General features: G+C 43.7%; 1 protein-coding gene across 2 annotated transcripts in view; it reads right to left on the reverse strand.

The window, feature by feature from the left end:
- Positions 1–267: 267 nt before the first annotated feature.
- arhgap5 (Rho GTPase activating protein 5) overlaps positions 268–17,509 on the reverse strand; it is a 55,596-nt gene continuing 38,354 nt past the window's right edge. For both annotated transcript variants that reach the window (XM_023952065.2, XM_023952064.2), the window contains exons 4-7: positions 9,296–9,373; positions 6,091–6,222; positions 4,066–4,171; positions 268–2,944 (exon numbers count right to left, since the gene is read on the reverse strand). In XM_023952065.2, coding sequence (XP_023807833.1) covers positions 2,626–2,944; positions 4,066–4,171; positions 6,091–6,222; positions 9,296–9,373 — 635 coding nt within the window. In that variant the 3' untranslated portion in view covers positions 268–2,625. The remainder of the gene's footprint in view (positions 2,945–4,065; positions 4,172–6,090; positions 6,223–9,295; positions 9,374–17,509) is intronic.

Below are 17,509 nucleotides of genomic sequence, written 5' to 3' on the forward strand. Positions count from 1 at the left end.
TGGAATCTGGATCTAAACTGTAGGGCAGGAGACCTCTGATATTGCTCGCCATTTCTGGTAGCTTGGGTTTAAATCCTAACAATTTAGAAGTGATTTGCAAAGAAGAGTGGAGCAAAATTCCTGGTGATGTGTGCAGAAACCTGATCATCAGCTACAGGGGATGGGGATCATGAAGGTCAGGGGGCGTGGCAGTACAGACATTCGATGTAGCATGTGAAGCTAACGTCTGAGTCTGGGGAAAAAAAGTGGATAACAGACTTGAGAGGATGTTATAGAGGTTGTTTTTATTTCAGAAAATCATTTTTATTTACTATAGTACAGAGCTGATGTTAAGTCAGTTGGTTTGTACACTGGAGAGCCTGATGGGATCAGATCCACACAGCAGGAAACTACAGCCCACTGACTGATGAAGGACTACAAACCGGATCGGCAGCTGCTGACCACGGTGAGGAAGATGTTCCCTCTTCATCACCTGCAGCCTCAGCTCCCGCTGTTAACAGTCTGCTTACCGTCACATCATCTTCTCACAATAGTTGCTGTGTGACTTTCTCTGCTTTATCTGAAGGAAATCCTTTTTGTTCTTGAACGTTCCTGCATCAGAAGCAGCTGAACCTGCTTCCTTTAGGTGAAGAAGAGGTTGAACCTCTCAGTACCCGACCGCGTAACGTCAAACTGAGACAAAAAAAACTAAAAATAAAAAAAGAAAGGAGCTCATGCTTCCTCACATTCACACACAGAAGATCATAAAACAGGGCTGTTGACAGATGTCAGGGGTTAACGTCAAATGAAAGGCGAGAAGTGGCTGCAGAGGTCTGCGTGATCCGCTGTTTTAATGCTTTAGAGTTTAGTTCAGTACCATTATCACCTCCTTCAATAACCTTTTCTGACTTTTATACGAAAACTTTTCTGTCCATCTGGATCAAAAACAGAAACTCCAGCTGACAGCCGGAGACTCGACACAAAAGCAGGGAGGAGAAACTACAAACACTTTTTGAAGACGAAGATGGAGAATCTCAGTGAAGTTAGCATCCGTGTTTGGGTGGATGGACGTGTTTTCTCTATGAAATGTTCAGTACCACAAAGACCAACCGGAGACGACGAGGAGCACAGCGACCTTCATCCAGATGGACAGAAAGACGAACGGAGGAGGAAACTTCATCAAACACAGATGAGCTCTGAGCACCCCCCCCCACACACACACGCACACACACACACCCATTCAGAAAAATGACATTTACATGGGAACCACAGTACCCCCCCCCCATCAGCTACCAAGATCAATACTTTTGCTGATGATAAATTGATATTCTCATTTATATATATCTTCTTATATATATATTTTTTCTCTATTCAGGGAAAACTATTCGACAGGTAACAGAAAATATGATAGCAAGAGATGATTTGATGAAAACAGCTGTGAAAATACCCCCCCACCCCCACCCCACCCCAAGAGTTTTATTTTCTATAAAGATATTTCACCACTAGGCGGTAAAAACAGGAACATGCACTTTGTTTTCAACAAACAACAGAAAGCAGGAAGTGGCTTCTGACCCCATGATGGAGGAGTACCCCCCCCCCCCCCCCCACGTTCTCCTTAATCATGGATGGATGGGGATTGGGGGTGGGGGGACAAATCTGTTTCTGCCTGATTCTCTGGAAGAAAGGTGAGTCTGGAAATCCTTGCTTGTTTATTTTCCCTTCTGGACCCCCGACCCCCCCTCTGCAGAGAAGGCAGCTCCCACACACACACACACACACACACACACACACACACACACGCATGCACACGCACAAACACGCTGGTTAGAAATCACATTACAAAAAATATATATCAAAAAGAAAGTGGTGATGGAACTAAACCAGAGGTGACATTGGCATGAGGACCTGTGACCCCAGTGTGCACGTGTGAGCCGAGCGTGCACGTGCAGTCCTTTCACTGTTCGAGGTCATGTAGTGGCAAAGGTCATTTTGTGTTCAAGCACAGTTCGAGCCGCAACTGCCCTCAGATTTCCTCGTTTCCCAGATCTGATCTGAGTTTGGGTCCAAACAGGATTTCTGTGCTTTCATCTGCAGGAAGACTCAGAAGGTCTCCAAAAGACCACCACCGCAGCAGGAGGTCTCCAAAAGACCACCACCGCAGCAGGAGGTCTCCAAAAGACCACCACCGCAGCAGGAGGTCTTCAGGAAGACCAGCACCACAGGAGGAAGTCTTCAGGAAAACCACCATCATTGCAGGAGGTCTTCAGGAAGACCACCACCACAGTAGGAGGTCTCCACAAAGACCACCACCGCAGCAGGAGGTCTTCACGAAGACCCTGGCATCGGTTTAGCTACCTCACTTCCCTTTTCTCAGATCCTGGAGGAGGATGGGGGGGTCTGCCCCTCGGTGGACCCTGCTGCGTGGTTAGCATCGATACGGGATCTGAAATGTGGCGTGCAAATGTAATCCTGTAATCCTGGATTACCAGGATAAAACGGTCAATGTGCCTCTAGAGGGCGCTCAGGAGAAGCAGCAGACGAAGGTTACGGAGTTTCCAGGCCAGACGGCCCATCCAGCCTTCATGGCAAATGTTCAGCAGCTGGAAGAGGAGGTGGCACTCCGGGTTCCGGGGGGGCTCCTGAGTCTCACAAGAGCGGGTCGGGGGGCAGGGTGTGTTGGATTTGCTGCGGCTGCAGTGGCGGGGGCAGCTGCAGCGGCAGCAGCGCCTCCACCATGTTGTGGCAGCGTGGCGGCGGCGTGCCCTCGCTGCTGGAGCTCTCCGCCATCTCACCGCCGTGGAAGAAGAAGTCGCTCTGCAGGATGAAGGTCTCGATGACGGACTGGTTCAGCTTGGTGGTGGACAGCGTGTCCTTGTTCTCGAAGTCGGGCCGCATCAGCGTGGGCCAGAAACAGATGGACAGGTTCTCCGCCGTCATCAGGGTGGTCTTGCTGTGCTGGTTCACCCTGAACACAGAGACGTTCAGAGGACCCCATGAACACGAATTTGGGTGAAGTCAACAGACCCCCCCACCCGAAACAATGACATCACAGCGGAAGACAACATCAAATGAATGGGGCCCAGCAAAACCAAAACATTGTCGGGGATGTCCAAAGGAAGCTTTGTGGCAAAGTTACACATTTTCCCACGATATGAAAAAAAAATGTGTTCAAGTGGTCTTCATGAGATTACACATGCCGCCAGCCCAAGTCTACAACTGCAACTGTAGCTTTATTGACCTTTGACCCTGGGAAGAGGCCACCATCTTGAATATTCCACAAAAAGTCAACTCTTCCGAGGGATTTCAATCCATCCCTTCCTTGTCGTTGTTCATCATTGGGAAAACTGTTGGTCTGAAAGTTTGTTGGTTTTTAACGACATTAGCGTTGTGAGTGTTTCCCCCTGTTGCTCGAACTTTTTTTTTTAATGAATACATAAATCATTGGCACAAGCTGAGCGAAACAATATAACCCATGATATGACCATATTAGGAATGTGGGCGTGGTTAACAAAAGAAAACCTCAGTTGCAAAGGAAATCCAAAACAATAATTTTGCAGATTCTTCCAAAAATTACACACACCTGTTTAGCACCCCCCAGGCGACTGAAAACATCTAGAAATAAAGCCAACAGAAAAGCCACCATTTTAGAAAAACGGTTTGTTTTTTCTGAATGTGTCACATGCAGCTCTGAGCAAGCTGGCAAAGGAAGAGGGAGAGGTCTGAAAACGGCGTCAGGGGGCTGCCAGGCCATACAATTTTCTTTCTGCAACTTTAGGATTCATGTGGAGTCTTCACTGCTTAAGACACGAGGTTTCCTCTGCTGTTCACGCTGCAGCACGGGGGCTGCTAAGGACAAACTCCTCCCCTTTCACCACATTCTTCTGAGTCTAAAAGCAAAAACGTGTCAAAGTTTGAAAGCCGACACGAAAACAGGCCACAGTGACACTGTGATGGCACGCCACTAAGAGGCTCTCAGGAGCAGGCCTGTTCCCCACCCCATCAGTTCTGCCTGCTGTCGGATCTACAACCAAAGAGCGCCACGGCATCCTGAGGACTTCTCTGTGGCAGCTGGTCTGAGGTCTTTACCTGTTCAGGTGTGTGATGATGTACTTGAAGACCTGGTAGTTGACAGGAGGAAACTTCTTCACGATCTCTTGTAACTCCTGCAGACGCTCGGTGTAGTCCATCATTTCTGAAACACAGAGAACAGATGAGATCAACGTCTGCCTCCGAGAAGCTCCGAGCGCCAAAGCGAAGCCGACAAGCATGTGGCTTTGCAGCGCCGCGTCCACATTCGTGTTTCAAAGCTATCTAAACACAAACATTTCACTGTGTTACCACAAATGAGCCTTTGTTAAAGAAGATGCAGAGCATCAGTGATATAAAAAAAACCTTCAGGGGCTCATGAACAGGCAGCTGAAATGACACTGAAATGCTTTGCAGGAGCTGAACACAGATGATTTCTGTGAATTATGAAGTGAAAGAGAAGATTTTTCACTGACAAGGATCAGGAAACAGAAAGATACGGAGCAGTGTGTCACAGACCGATGCTCACTATGCAAACTTTCCTCTGTTGTCACTTATTTTAAAGTTTTTTATGATGTTCATTCCTCACAAAATATAACCCCAAAGCGCTATTTTGATCCATTCATGCATTTCTGAGTAATCAAATAAAACCCCCTCCCAAGCTACAAAAATGAGTGGGTCCAAACATTGTGACATCTCAAAGTGAGGACGAGTCTGTGCTGCCAGCTCCGCCCCCAGGCTAACACACACACACACACACACACACACAGTTTCTCCGTGCAGCTAGCAGTGATCGGATGAAACCCTTTCATTTTATGTGCACAATATGCACATCAATCCTTGCAAAAGTTTGGATGTTGTTTGTTTACGTGGGAGAAACGCAGACACGCTGCGGACGCCGGCTCTAGGATGAAATGGGAGGCACCTACAAGAAGGGCGGAGCCTCAGAGATTCTTCAGTGTCTTACGTCCGGGTTGGATAATTAGCTGCGAAAATAATATTCCATAAAAAGATCTTTCTTTAGTGTGCCAAAGATAACAGACAACCGAGCTCCCAGAAGAGGGATGGGTCTGTCCCTCCGTGTTTATTTTATGTTTTTTGCAGCTCCGCCCTCCAAGGAAGGGAATGCCTCGCAGCTGCTTTGACATCATGAAGATTTAATGCTGCTTTGGAACTCCAAAACTTTGCAAAAAAAAACTATAAAAATCCTCAACACAACCCACTTTGTTCCACACATGTGTAGCACAATATATGATAATATATACTCTAAAAGGCTTAAGTATAGCATGATATAAGCCATTTAAATACAACTTTAGAGAAAAAGTAGGAACATTTCGGAAAAAAATTAGTTTCATCCCTTGACCTTTGAACCCTTCGATCTTCTCTTCCTGTTTTTAGTTAAAAAGCCTCAAAGAGAACAGAGATGGAAACATGGAGATCAGTCTGTTCAGATGGACCCTTATGGCCAAGAATCTGCTTCATCTGATCCTGACGTCAGAGAGAGTCATCGTCAGAATCCGACGATCTGTCTTTAAAATGTGTTTTCTGTTAAGAACTGAGTCCTGAGAGATCCTGCAGAACGGATAGAGGTGCAGAACCTGTTTGCTGCTGTCCTTGAGTGTATTTTTGTCTCATTAATCAGCTGTCGTCAGCGAGCGCTCCCAGCACGCCATGGAGCTGACAGACAGCCGGGCTGGGTGCAAACGCGTGACGGCAACCCAGAGCTGTGAGTGCCAACGCACAACTTCACAGAGACGCTCACTTTGACTTTGAAATGAAGCTTTTTGTCCTGGTCATGTGACCTGTTAGTGTTCAACAGAGCTGGGTTGACATCAGTTTCAAACTCTGATCCTAACAGGATATGACATCACCAAACCCCGCCTTTTCCAAGCCGAGCCAACAAGACTGACAGCTGTAACAAATCAAAGCACTACACCAACACCATTCCCTAAAAACAAAGTATCGTCAGACTGGGATGGACTTATCCGCCCACTCTGGATATTTAGCTGCCCCCAATCCCCCCACCCTCATGGGGGGCAGAAAGAGATTTCCTTTTCCTGTCAGAGTAGATTTCTGTGTTCTTACTTGCGGCTTCCACCAGCTCCGGGTGCAGGCTGTAGGGGATGAGCGGGTCGGGCAGGTCAGCGAAGAAGGCCTTCAGAGCTCCAGCAACAGCGTTCACAGCCACGTCCATGGCCACGAAGTCGATGTGGTGGTCTGCAGCAGAGAAGACAGCTGATGAGCGCTCAGGTTTAGCGGCACCTTTGATCCTCCGCATCCTCATCAGGAACTCCACCAGCTGAGCTTCATCTGGTGCTCACTGTGCAGCTGTAGGGACCAGCGTCTAGGAGTCTGCCGCTTAAATAATGCTGAATCAAACAAGTCTGCTCAGAAAAACTCTGATGCAGTGGACTCAAACCTGTTAGGATGACATTTTCAAGATACTAAGACCTACTGCAACGAAAATGGGGTTTGTTGTGTTTTTGACATGTTCTTGTAGCTTTTGTCTGATGATGATGGACATAGATAAGGAAAACTAAGCTCTAAATTGCGTTTCTGAGTATTTCTTTATTCAAATCGTTGTTAATCTGGAGCAGTCAGAGCTTGTAGTTGTTATGTACAAACTACAATCAGAAGGCCTCAAGCTCCCTGCTCTGCTCCATTCTGATGCATCTCGTCCTTGGAATATGGATCTAACCCGTATGGCTGCATAGCTCTGATATTGCTCGCCATTTTTGTTACACCTTGGGGTTGTGAGGGGCTGTAAGACAGCGGGAGAGCGTGTGAGCAAACTGATGGGATATCAGCAGAGGCTTACTTCCACGCCAACAGTCCCGCCCACAACTCACAGGTGAATTTTTAATGAACTCCTGCCGCTCTGCAGAAACTAAGTCCTACAAAACAACACAGGCTTTTTTTCCAAAGTATGCCTAAAAATGGTATAATCATAATAAAAAGACCATAATTTGAAAATACAGTAGATCAAAAAATGATTGGAGTGGAACTTTAATAAACTATTGATGCTAAATAGATTCTTTAAGTAGAAAGTGCTCTATTTCTTACATGAGTTATTGTCTGCAGGGATCTACTTTCCTGCTGCAGGATTCAAAAGCAGACATGAGCAGTGATCGGCCCTTTGTGAGACATCAGATCCGTTTTTCAGCTCGTCTCTACTGCTCTGTTCGAGCAGCTTCTGTCATCCAACATTTAACTCCAACCCCAAAACAAAATAATCCCTCAAGCATTTGCAGCAGACAGCAGGACATGAAGTATGTAAACTAAGAGAATTTCTTAAATCAAACTTGACAGAAAAACACTTTCTATAATCCCCAGTTTAGCCTCGAGCAGCTGTTTGTCATCCAGCGTCTGTAGCTACATTCTTCTGCTGCAGAAATACTGAACCCAATGTAGAGACAAAGGCTATGTCCAAACTCCCACCTTAACCCCTATATGGTGCACTATATAGGGGTTAAGGTGGGAGTTTGCACATAGTATATAGTGCGTTATATAGCGCGTTCCCCATTTTGTAGTGCTGTCCGAATCTACGATTCCCAAATCAAGCGCCCTAGAAATTTCCCAGAAGTCTCTCTGAAAAACCAGTGTGTATCGATGCTCACTAGATCGGTGACTATAGACCACAATGCATTGCGTCGGAACTATTTTTGCCACAAAAAAAAAAAAATGTATTTAAATGTATTTTTTAAATAAACCATCAACGTTTTTATCTTCAGAAAACAGTAGATTCATAAGTAATAGTTGCAAAATGCTCATAATAATTAGATCTTAACTTTGTGAAATTGATGATGTCATATCCGCCGTTTAAAAAAAAAATGGAGTGAGCCTGGTGTCTGAATTGCTTTTAACATTCAGGGCGCTACATAGAGCTAGACTAGGTAGTTTTTAGTAGTTAGGGGTTAGGGTGGGAGTTCAGACACAACCAGAGATCATGCAGTCTTCCAGCTGAGAACCTGAACATCTATTCCCCACACATTTTTAGAAATGACTGAACTGTTGTTCTGTTTGTGATGCTGCATTCAAGGACACACGGGAAATACTGCTTTCCAAATTTTCCCTGATCTAGAGGACAAAAACTAGTCTTTATGGATTGGCTAGCGTTTGTTACATTCGTTTACATAAGCTCTCATTTTTATTTATTTTACATTTTAAATGTTTTTATTGTAAATGTAATTTATCGTTTCCTCATAGCCAGGACTCCCTTGAAAAAGAGATTCTTAATCTCAATGGGACATTTCCTGGGTAAACAATGGTTAAATAAAAATAAATAAAATTGTTCTAAATGAGCTAAATAGAGGATTAAAAAAAGAAAATGGATGACATTTTTTATGTGGCTCTGTGAGGTCATATTGGATTTATTTACCAGCAGACGCAAAGAAACAGCTTTAGATCATTTTGACTGTTATCAACCTTTTAAAAAAATGGTTTAAGTAATAAGCCACAACTAACAATATTTAGTTCTTGAAAAAGCTAATGTGAGGATTTTCCTTAGAAAAGTCACAATCATCTAGAAATCAGTAACGTCTGCTTTCATCTGATCACTTCAACAAAGAAACTTTGTTTTTCCCAGTCCGGCTTCCAAGTGTATTTTACCCGTATTACTTATGGTGTGTAAAAAGGACCATAAAACACCTGGGGATCATTTTTGCATGCCATAGTGAACTTACAGAAATGTTCCAGTACTTTCTGCTAGCATGTCGGCAGGAATGCGCCAACACCAAATCAGAGGTCGATGGTAACTTTGACACCTTCAGTGACTTTGGACGCTCCTTCGGGCAGCCAAAACATTTTTCTAAGGTTATTTTGACGAAACTTTAGACTTTTTTTAAAACCCCACCAGCTGACGGCGGTTGACCCGTACAGGTGCCGTGGGGTTTTGTGTTTTGGTATCTTAAGGGGAGTGCAGGTGTTTCTTGAAGTTCCATTGAGGCTCAGTCTGCCGTTTTTGTGCGATTCATTCACTAACATTTTTCATAAGCTGTTTCTGCCTCCAGAGGCAGCTTTTATTCTGGAAGTTCTACAGCATTTGTGTGCTGGTTCAACTCTGCTGCTCAGTAACCCATTTGGTAATCAGTCTTCAAGAGTTTAAGCTGCAGTTTAGATTGATTGGAAGCACAAAAGCAGAACTTAAATGCCAACACTGCCCAAAATAACTGCTGAAAAAGTCCAAATTCTGTGTGTAAGAACTTTATTTCAAATCACTGACTAATGTGCTTTTTTACATGCTGTTTGAAGCCGAACTGTTGGATTCAATCAAAGCAGTGGAGAGTTTTACCTTGATCAAACTGTTTCTGAATGTTGTCCTGGTCTGTTTTGTTCCCGCTGACGCGATACAACCCCTCAGTGGTCAGACCTGCAAACACAAACACATCACTGAACACACATGGCCTTCAGGTCGCATACGCTGGGGAATCCACAGAGAAAGCATTTGCAAACAGAGCAAAGTGCAAATATCACAAAAATAAGATGCCCGGCAACAGTTTGGTTCAATGTAAAACCAGATTTGTTTGTATAATTGTCTGTAAGTAACTCTCTGCTTTGAATGTTTTCTGTGAAATTTATTTAACAGTACAAATGATAAAATGGGAAGAAGCACTTATGGAAGCTGTAAAGCAGAAATGTAAAGACAAGTCATACAAACAGCTTTAGCTCCATTTCTTTAAAGAAAACAAGCAAAGCCTTAGCCACACCCACCCGGTCGGGGGTTTGATCCCCGTGCGGGTCCCACAGGCTTTTAGGTGGTGTGGGGCCGTAGAGGGTCATAGAGATGAGCGGCCGAATCTTAAGGGAAGCGCACCTACGGCCACCTCAAAGGACGTCATGAAAATGGACTGTACCATTGTCGTGTGTGTGGTACTTAGACATACTAATGATGTTGTACAATGTCCACACAAAATACACACCAATTGTCTAATTTCATTTCTAACAGTAAAGCATCTTGCAAGGAGCGCGCCTTTATGTGTTGTGTAGTATTCACTACACCTGTCACCCGCAGAATGACCGTAGAAAAACGGTGCATGGACATTTTCCCTCTACAGGTTCACTGAGCGGTCTGTGACTTGAATATTTTGTGTGGACCGCCTTTGTGCCTCGTACAGGTTTGGCCATAGCAGACAGTCTGTATCCCCTCATAAGGGCAGTTGTGACTAAGACTTAAAGTTTAAAGGAAATTTTCTAACAACGCTTTTGTTTTATGGTAAAATAACCTTCACATTTTTTTTCCAAAGGTAAAATTAAAGGAACAAAAACAGAGATTTCAGTTGAGCAGGTTAATGACTTCATCTTCAGAATTTCAGCGAGGACTTCCCTGACCAGGCCACGGCTCCTGCTCTGCTGTACAGCTCCATGCGGCTACGTTCACACTGCAGGCCGAAACGACCCAATTCCGATTTCTTTGCCCCTATGCGACCTGTATCTGATCTTTTCGTGACAGTCTGAACGACACAGATCCGATCTTTTCAAATGTGACCCAGGCCACTTGGGTATGTGGTCCTGAATCCGATACGTATCGGATCTTTTGAAATGCGACCTCCCTCTGACTATCCCTCTGATAGGCCACATGAATCCGACCCGTACATCATTGATACGAAACAAACGTCCTCATTCTGCGTTGAAGTAGGCGGGAACTAGAACACAAACATCAACCATGGCGGACGATGCTGCTGAGACCAGTCAGTGGAAGGGAATCGAGGTCACTGATTGGATTCATATTTGGGGTGACAGCTCTATTCAGGCCAAACTCAAGGGGTCTTATCGCAACCGGGCAGTTTTTGAAAAACATTTCCAGCAAAATGGCAGAGCGTGGTGTTGAACCTTTTACCGCGATTACTTTTTTTCTCCCTTTCAGACCGTGGTCAGAAGCGCAAGGGACCCAAGGCGGATCCTCCTTCGGGGTTCACTTCCCCGTTCAGACCCTTAGATTCTCCAGGATTCTCCAGAACGGGTTAATAAAGAGTCCATAGCATTTATTCTGGGGAAGCCTTCCTTTATTACCGTTCTTGTCCTTCAGCATTCTCTTCTACCTGTGCTGTGGCTGTGAGGCATCCTACTCAAACCAACCCTTAAAGCAGAGAGGCGGTGGAGACAAGACAGGTCATCACAAATTCCACATTAAAGTTGTGGTCACATTATTCCTGGATTCTGTTCTTCATTGGAACTACTTCATAGGAGCTACTTAGATGAAGGAAAAATGTCTTCTTGATCAACCTTTAAGTTCTCCCTCCCTGAAGAACTGAACTCTGGGAAACATGAAAGCTACAATCTGCCTTCAGACAAGGCCAAAGGTAAAACTCAACAGCAGCTGAGTGATGACGACGTCATGTGGAAACAAAGAACGGCATCCTGAGGATCAGATCAATAGCTTTGTCATTTTTAGACCTTTGACCTGGAAAATCCATCATCAGAAAAAAAGGTTTCCTAAAAAAATGGTTCTAAAAAGCGGGGCAAAAGCAGGAGGGAACAAAATGACCTTCACTGCACCGTCCCTGTTGAATCCATAGAACTCAAAGGGAAATAGAAGCTTTAATTACAAGCCTTTAATGAACTGAACACTTAATTCAACAACAGTAATGGCAGCTCAGGTCTGATGGAGCCGCACATCAACCAGGATCAGAGAAGAATGCTCAAAAACAGAACAAATAAGACATGAGCTGCATCTCAGACACTACAGGCCTCTTTCATGTGAAAACGTCACATCATCTTTTTACACTTTAGGTTTGGCTGAACCTAACACAAGTTTGTTACCACAGCACAGAAGATAGAATAGATATTTAAGATCAGAAACATCTCCAGAGTGAGCCTGTTGAATGAAGCTTCACTGTAATCCTTTAAAACCTAAAAACAGGATTTCTGTTCAGCATACATGAAGAAACAAGCCTCTGCTCCCGAGTACAGAAGAGACATTCCACAGGAAATACAGCATTGTGTCTGTACAACAAAATACATTATACAGCAATAAGGTTGGATTAGATCCCATTTAAGTCCATCTTTGTTTTATTGTAGAGCAGCTCCTGAGGCTTCTGATGACAGTTAGTCTAACAAATAATCCATATTTCATCATGTCCGCTGAACGCAGCATCATTCACAAAACTGAAGTACAAACCTTCACAAATACTCTGACCACTGAGCGGGATGCGACACAACCTGCACACACGATCACACAACATGCACACACAACACCCAGACCTGCAGCTGAGTTAGTGTTTGCATGCTGGGATCTGATGAGACTCATCCTGTCCTGATATGACCACATTTCCTGTCAAACGGTCACTACATCGTCCTCCATCTTTGCCATCTGTCACAGCTGCTTCACCGTCCTCCCCTTGGCCCGTCCTCGCCTCATTGGCTCGTTGCCACATTAATTTTATTGCAACGATAACCATCTGCTCTGGGACAAAAGGGGCGGGCTCGGTGAGACGAAGACAATCAATGGCTAATTTTAACTCCAACTCTGCCAGTCCAGTAAGCACACATATTGACACACACACACTGACACACACACACATATTGACGTTTGATGTTGTTTAATCCTGTAGATCAGAGTGGATGGTGATAAATATTCCCCATCTTCATTCTTTTGATCTGCATGGCACCAATCAAAGCACAGATTGTTTACTTTCTGCTTAAAATCCTTCTATAAGGTTACAACAAACAAACAAACAACATTCACACTTTTTTGTTGTTGTTTTTTCTGGGGGGTGGACATTTTTCAGTAAAGCTGGTATTTGTGCCAATGAAACCTCTTGTTTGTAATGAATGTTGGATGTTCTAGCGTGTTTCTGAGCTATACTTCAAATAAAAATATGTTCACAGAAATTTCTGGAAAACTGTTAGTCACTGTTCTCTCACGACTGTTTTTGTTTGCATACCATGATTTTGAGGGGCAAAAATAAATTAATAAGTGAACGCACTAATGTTGCCTTTGTAGAGGGGAAAGGCTGTATTTCCCACAACCCTCTGGGCCACAAAGGAGCAAAGATTTCTGGTCTGGAGGTCAGTCTGCTGCCAAAACTTTCCCCTAGAGAGAGAACTGAGAGGACGTGTCAGAAACAGCGTAGATTTATGTACCTATGCAGGTAATGACCAAAATCAGGCTCCATCTAACCTAAACACACACAAACAACCACACACGACCAAACACACACACACAGAGCTGAGGTTTTGGTCTGGTGGAGTCATCAGTTTCTCTGTTGGTGTGCTAATTTAATGACCCGACCACCACACAACCATGGGTCAATATAAATCAATATAAAAGCCAGGAATGGCGCATGTGTGCTTTTTGAGCACGGGGGTCTGATTTAATATGTGGGCACCTTGGGTAACGAGATCCATACCTACACGTCTAGCTTTTATAGGGTGGGAGGGGGGACCCAGCTGCGGCTTTGCTTCCAACTCCAGACATTTACGGGGGGTTGAAGAACCTTACATAGGGTCCGAACTCTGTTTCTGTTAGAAAGAAGGAGAATGGTTCATCCGCAACCATACATCTGCCTGTCTATCAGCCCCAACAAAAGCCTTATCTGAACTATTTTAGAACATTATCTAACTGGATCATTTTTAATAAGTATCTGAAGGATAAAGTGTCTTTCTTTTTATGGGAGGTCATGGGTCCAAACTCCCACTTTGATCGTACCATAGACTCTAACAATGGACCCAATGCCCCTCCTGTTTGACACCAATATTAGGGGTCAAAACGTCAAATGGTTAATAGGAGAGGCTGCAGCTCTTTCCCCCAGATATAGGATCAAATGCCGGGAACAAGCTTCACACGCCTGACAACCGCCTGACTTGAATATTTAGGGATTTGAATCTATGACGACATTGTGTGTTACTAGAGTGACCTTTGTTACTGTGGTCCCATTGACCACCATATGGTTCTTGGGTGTTTTTGGCCAAAGCAGGCAATGGGGATTGATTCCCATAATTCCCTGTACTGCCAGCTCTGAAAGTAACCCCTGGCTGCAGCCTAAGGAAGTCCGACAGCAGACCAAACGTGCACGTGACCGACACTACAGTACAACAAAGTGATATGATGTGACCTACATGAAAACTGTGATATTTTCTAAACATAACAATAAACACAAATTATGACATGAGCAACATCCTCTCTGCCCGCAACACTCTCTGGTCGCTATGATAACGTTTAAACATGCCTTCAAAATAAGAGCATGAAAAATCCAACTCACCACAATGCTGAATGGTTTGTGGGAATCTCCCATTGGGATAAATCCGTATTTTAAGTAGGACTCCTGATACTATTAAATGTAGCTTTCTTTTTTGGGGGGAGTGGAAGGCTCCTCTTCTCTGTCCTGTCTGGGCCTTTTCCCATTGGCAAAGAAACTCTCCAAAGACGTTTGTCCTTTACTCATTTTGCTAGCTGCTGGGTTTAATTTCAGCGCTATCCTATCACGTGACCGAGACAAGCGAATTGGCCTGCGTTAGGAGTAACATAGACGGATGGAACAGAGAATCAGGCAATTTTTCAAAATAAAGCATCTTTCAGATTCCGAAATAAATAAAACGGAAGTCATGCAAGTTATTTTTTCTTTCTATGCGGCTCGGTACAAAATGACCCATGGACCGGTACCGTCCTAAAAATACAAGTGAATGTGTGCATTTTATGTAATTTCAATACTTTTAAAGTACAATAATTATGTGGATTCTTAATAAAATTGTTATGCTGTTCCTATTAAATGATGAGTATTTCTTAGCATTAATGTGACTTCTGGTGCTGGATGGTGGTTTTACTGATGGTCTAGTCTGGTTGATGCGTGGTGAGTTTGAGCTTCATGCAGGCGTTGAGACTTCCATCCGTTAAACGTGATCGTAGGTTGGTCTGACGGTTCTTTAGATGTGAGAAAGACTGCTCACATGCAGACGTGGAGCCAAACACACACTCACATGCTGCAGTGTATGGTTTGTGACGGGCAGCGTGTTCTACGTTTTGACGATCTGCGCGTTTCCCCTTGCTGCCTGTGCCCACTACCCCTCCCCCTTTCCTCCTCACACATCCCTGCAGATGGGCGCTCCTTCTCAGAGACGGAAGCGTGCATCTGCAGGGACGGCAATTCGCAGGTTACCGGCTGGTACAAACTCTGAAATAATAGATAATAGTAAAGTAATAGTGGCACAGATTTTTTTCTCCAAGCACCGCTACTACTGGGCGCCCCTCTAGCATCGCATCCCGCCCGAAAAGGACTGGTCTAATGAAACAAATTTTTTATGATTAAAGATTTGTCTGCGAGCCACATGTGGCCATCACAAGAGCCATATATGACTTGCGAGCCATAGGTTCCCGACCCCTGCTTTACAGCATGACGAGTTTTAGGAAGATCTAGAGTATAACTAAAGACCAACATCAATTCAAAAGCAGATTGTTCCCCGACAAGAGCTCGAGCTTTGGTGGCCATTTTGGATCCTTCATGGCATCACAAACTCAGATCAGACAAACAGAGGCAGCACTCTATTTTTACCGCAGTGGTTTGCTGATGTTTCCTGCATGACCTGCAAGCTCCTTTGTTATTAGTTTAAGATGCTGTTCTGTGAGGAATGCACTGGAGTCAGCGTCTTCCTATTAACACATAAACTGTTTAACACATCTGAACCAGACTGTTCTTCTTCTAGACTGACGTTTCCTACAAGTCAGGTTCTACTGCTAGACTGCGAAGACAAGGATAATGCCCAAACCTGAAGTAAAAGCACACATTTTTCAGAGTTGTTCCCTCACCGTTGGTAGCCAAGTGTCTCACATAACTGCTGGTTTTACATTTGATATTATCCAAAAAACAATAGACTGGTATTATGAAACATTTGAAGTTCTGTATAATTATGCAGAGGAGCATTTACATAATGTAAAAAGCCAGCATGTGTCTGCAGACTGAAACACAAATGACCTCCACATGGAGCATTTTCCCAGAGGTGGCATGTGTTAAACTGCATGTGAATGTTTGTGGTAATCCAGGACAGATGTCTGCTTTCACTGAGGGACAGAGCCAGCCAAAAACACACGAGGACATGCACATGCGCAGCAATTTCAAATGTCCCTAAACAGATGGGCCATCATTATAAATGGGTCCATTAAGCAGCAGCTACCTTAATGTTGCATTTACAAATGCATACATATTTGCTGTCTTTTCCTTCTGTTTCTACTCCTGACAACTCAATCTGTACTGCAGCCACATTGTCACGACACAACATGAACCAGTGCAATTTACTTTATGGGAAATTTAAGAGGAAAACTTCTAGTCTGTTCTAACGTTTCCTAATTTCTCACAAAGAACAATATCTTCAAATAAAAGGTAAAGGCTTTAAAGTTTGACAACAAACCAAAAGTAACAGCAAAGCCAGGAGAGGCAAATCCTTCCACACCAACACAAACACACACACACTTGCCTGTTTATTAAAGACTAATGCAACGCTGTACACACCTAAAGTCCACTTAGTGTTACACCTGCAGAGCATAAGCTCTGGCCGAGTTGACTCAGTTTTAACTGAAATAGGCAGATTGCTATACTGAAGATAGTTAACTATGTATTTGGTCATTGAATCCAGCAGCCATTTGCTACGATCAAAAAGTACATTTGAGGCATACTAAAGAAAACCTTATTGGTAAAAACACATTTAAGCTTTGTTTTGTGATATACTAAAAAGATTTTGTTGTAGAAACCAGACAATGTAGTGTTAATTTATCAAAATAAAAGCACTATGAATATCTTTGAATAAAAGCCACTAGTATCCCATGCTCAGTGTTCAGATCTTTAAATAAAATATATTTTATACAGTTCTGTTAAAGAGAAGGATGTAATAATATTTTGTAATAAAGTTTTTCAAAGTCATAGTTGTTTAAAAAAAAAGTGATATACTGTCTTTTTTATATTTTGTATTTTATACCATGGTCCGGGTGAATTCTAAATTCTGATTGGCTGCTGGGTGGGGATTAAAAAGTGATATACCACAGGATAACCGCGCGGTGAAAAAAGAAGTTCCGGTCACCCAGCTTAAATGTTTTGTATCACTGCGCCGGCTTCTTTAAAACAACCTTTAGCTTCATCATTTGGACAAAAATAAGTGGTGAGAGGTGAACTTTCTCTCTGAACTGATGCTTTAGTCCAGTGTTTTTCAACCTTTTTTGAGCCACGGCACACTTTAACCTTGACAAAAATCCCGCGGCACACCAGCATCCAAAAAAAAAAAAAACAGAAATTCATGGTCTGTATTGATCGACAGCCCCGCCCACAATCTCACGTGCATTTTTGTGATAATTGTGGCCGGAAAAGCAGGAAGTTGCGGCTGTTTTTTTCTAAGAGATGAAATGAAAGTTAAATTAGAAAATTTAGAAACTGTTTGTTTGTTCGGGTTTCAAGGCGTTTCGCAAGGACAACTCATTGTGCACTGGCCCTTTAAGCCAATGCATCATGGGAGATGTAGTGTGAAAACTGCCGAAAACTTGCAGAAAGACTCGCGTCAATGAGCTTCATTGTATTGTCCACTT

The sequence above is a fragment of the Oryzias latipes genome, chromosome 22 (genome assembly GCF_053564925.1).
Source record: "Oryzias latipes strain Hd-rR chromosome 22, Olatipes_Hd-rR_3.1".
Taxonomy (NCBI): Eukaryota; Metazoa; Chordata; class Actinopteri; order Beloniformes; family Adrianichthyidae; genus Oryzias; species Oryzias latipes.